The sequence below is a fragment of the Lagopus leucura genome, unplaced genomic scaffold, assembly GCF_019238085.1.
Source record: "Lagopus leucura isolate 7727_CA_CO unplaced genomic scaffold, USGS_WTPT01 Super-Scaffold_100157, whole genome shotgun sequence".
In the NCBI taxonomy this organism is placed as follows: domain Eukaryota; kingdom Metazoa; phylum Chordata; class Aves; order Galliformes; family Phasianidae; genus Lagopus; species Lagopus leucura.
The window spans coordinates 33,791,682-33,794,904 of NW_024962334.1; the positions used below are offsets into that span (position 1 = coordinate 33,791,682).

General features: G+C 56.4%; 1 protein-coding gene across 1 annotated transcript; it reads left to right on the forward strand.

Annotated features, from left to right (window-relative positions):
* Positions 1–844: 844 nt before the first annotated feature.
* Positions 845–3,223, forward strand: OTUD1 (OTU deubiquitinase 1). Its single transcript, XM_042888614.1, has one exon. It carries the CDS (start codon positions 907–909, stop codon positions 2,047–2,049), a length of 1,143 nt encoding a protein of 380 aa, XP_042744548.1. The 5' UTR covers positions 845–906; the 3' UTR covers positions 2,050–3,223.

Sequence of the window (3,223 nt, forward strand, 5' to 3'; positions counted from 1 at the left end):
TTTCTTCTGGTTGAATTGCAGAACTGAAGCTAAAACCTTTCATCCCTAGGTTTATTCTGAAATCTATTATTTTTCCCTATATATCTTTGAAGTTTAAACACAATATCCACTTTTCCATTCTGGTAAGACTGAATGCCTGTGTTAACCCAGCATGAAGTGGGACTTCTTACTCAACATGCCTGCCATAACATAATCACAGCCAGTGTGTGCAGATAGCGTCACTGCTCATGTCTGACGGGTGAGATGCGACTTTATTTATATCACAGCTAAGGCAAAAAGACACGTGCTGATTTAAGGTGCCACCGACATCAATAAACCAATAGCCCATGATCTTTGGGAATGTATTTTAAATCTCTCCTCTCCAATTATTAACTGGTGACTTATATCGCAGTTTTATGTACACGTCTATATGTACCACGCTTTAGCTGATGACTTATATCGTAGTTTTATGTACACATGTACTCGTACCACATTTCCCTAAGCCGAACTCCGACCGTTCCCACAGTCGTTCACCGCGGCGCGTCCCCCGCCGATGGGCGTGGCCTATCGCAACCCCGCCCCCCGCATTCCAACGTGCGTGGGCCACGAGGTAAACACGGCGCCTCCCCGCCCCGCCCCCAGCAGCTTCCAGAAGCGCCTCAGCGCTTCGCCGCGCGCTCCCGCGGAGGGGCGGGACCTGGCGGCGGGACCGCGCCGCTTGTGGCGCAGTCGGAATTGCGGCGGGCGCCGCCGGGCCCAGCGGGCAGCGCGGGGCAGGGGAGGGGCGGCGGGGAGGGGGCGATGCCCCGGGTTATTTTTACCCGGGCGGCTCATCCTCTCCGGCAGCCCCGGCGCGGCCCCCGCCGCCGCTCCCCGCCCCGGCTCCGGCGGCGCCGCCTATAAAGCGCCGCCCGCGGGGAGCCGAGGATGCAGCTCTACAGCTCCGTGATCACCCACTACCCCGCGGGCGGGACGGCCCCTCCGAGCGCCGCGGCCGTTTTCAAGGTCTCCGTGCCGCCGGGACCCCCCTCTGCCGACGCAGCGAGCGACGCCGCAGGGCCGAGCCCCAGCCCGACCGCCGAGAGCCCCGCCAAGGACGGCCCGAGCCCGGGGGGCCCCGCCGCCGCCGCCGCCATGCCCGCCTTCTCCTCCTGCCTGGAGGTGATGCCGAGCGGCCCCGCCGCCGCCGCCGGCCCGCAGTACAGCTCCTGCGCGCAGCTCACCGTCAGCCGCCGCCGCCCGCTGGAGCGCGTGGTGCCCATCCGCCTGCTGCCCCGGCCCGAGCCCGCTCCGCACGGCCGCGCCTGGCTGGAGGGCGTCGTGCAGAGCGGCGCCGAGGAGCCCAGCAACCGCAGCCTGCGGCTCAGCGAGCACTGCCAGGCGCTGCAGGCCGCCGCCGCCGGCCAGACCGGCCCGCAGCCCGAGCGCGGCGGGGAGGACGAGGAAGGCGGCGGCGCGGCCGGGGCGCGGCGGGCGGAGCGCAGCGAGAAGCTAGCGCTGTACCTGGCCGAGGTGGAAAAGCAAGACCGGTACCTGCGGGAGAAGGGCCGCTTCCGCTTCCACATCATCCCCGACGGGAACTGCCTGTACCGCGCCGTCTGCAAGGCGGTGTACGGGGACCAGCGGCTGCACGGCGAGCTCCGCGAGCAGACAGTGCATTACATCGCCGACCACCTGGACCACTTCGGCCCCATCATCGAGGGCGACGTCGGGGAGTTCCTCATCGCCGCCGCGCAGGACGGCGCCTGGGCCGGCTACCCCGAGCTGCTGGCCATGGGGCAGATGCTGAACGTCAACATCCACCTGACGACGGGCGGGCGGCCCGAGAGCCCCACCGTTTCCACCATGGTTCACTACTTGGGGCCCGAGGACCCGACGCGGCCCAGCATCTGGCTGAGCTGGCTGAGCAACGGCCACTACGACGCCGTGCTGGACCGCGTCTGCCCCAACCCCGAGTACGAGGCCTGGTGCAGGCAGACTCAGGTGCAGCGCCGGCGGGACGAGGAGCTGGCCAAGTCCATGGCTGTGTCCCTCTCCAAGATGTACATCGAGCAGAACGCCTGCTCGTGAGGCTGCCCAGGAGCAGGGCTGCAGGGACAGATGGACGGAAGTGCGCTGGCCGTGATGGTGATGCCTTAATCCTTAATGAAGCAGCAGCACCCCGGACTGAGACGAGCGGTAGATCGTGGGGGATAATTCCAGGCGTGTTTGTAGTATTCTGTTGTAGAAACCTAGCCTCGGATTATTTGCCAGCAGGTTCTCTGTGTATGTTTGTGTCTCCCCTCCTCACCGTTTCTCTATTTTCTATGAGAATGTATTTTTTGCACATTTTTAAACTGTTACGTCCGTCTTTTACATCTCATGTTAGTATCTGGCTTTGAGCTGCATAGCCAAAAACATTTGTAACAATTTTTGTAAATAAGGCTTATGATGTAACAGCTATTTTTTGCTGTGTTTTTTACCCATAAACCTTATATTTTTACCAAATGAAGCCAATGTCAAGCGACCCTCCCAAACTGGTGAAAGAAACTTGGGTATTTGCAAAACAATAGTTCTTGTTCAAGTGCGGCAAAGTAGGAGAAGACTGCTTTCAGAACAGTTGGTTTCTCTGCCTCGAGTGCAGAACAGGTCCTCTGAGCCGGCTGGAATGCGGCTCCATGTGCACCGCGTGGGGAGCAATTGACTCTTCTGTATTTAATTACTGTTTTGAGTAAACTGGCCTCTCGTTGCCTGGTTGGCTCACCCTCTGCGCCGTTTATGTTATTTATCTGTAATAACAGAACATTAACTTGCAATAGAATGTTGTGACTAGATAATAGCCTACCGCTTTGGCAGTAATTGCCTTGGCTGCACCTCGGTGTTTGTGTTCCTGTTTCTGGGGTTATGGTGTCTTTTGTATGAGCCCTGCTTCTGTTTTGGCGCTTGTATTGCACCAACAAATCATTATCTGATCACAACATTTTATTCATTGGATGTTATTTTCTAAATAAGAAATCAGGAATGGTATTCTGCGTTAAAAAGTATTTAAATTGAGATTTGTATGGTTTGCTGGGTCAAACATTTAAATGTTTCCAACCTAAATTCTGTTTCTTCTACTTTCTGATTAACTTGTTAGATATATTTATTAAGTACTGCAGTTTGTACTTTTTTATTTTGTAATATATTGTGATTTTGGAATTTATACAGTATTTGTATAATAGGAATATTCTCAGCTAAAATGGAATGAATAAAGAATATAATTTTA

What these genes read in the sequence shown, in the direction of transcription:
- OTUD1 (XM_042888614.1), top strand. Translation starts at nt 907, where the DNA reads ATGCAGCTCTACAGCTCCGTGATCACCCACTACCCCGCGGGCGGGACG.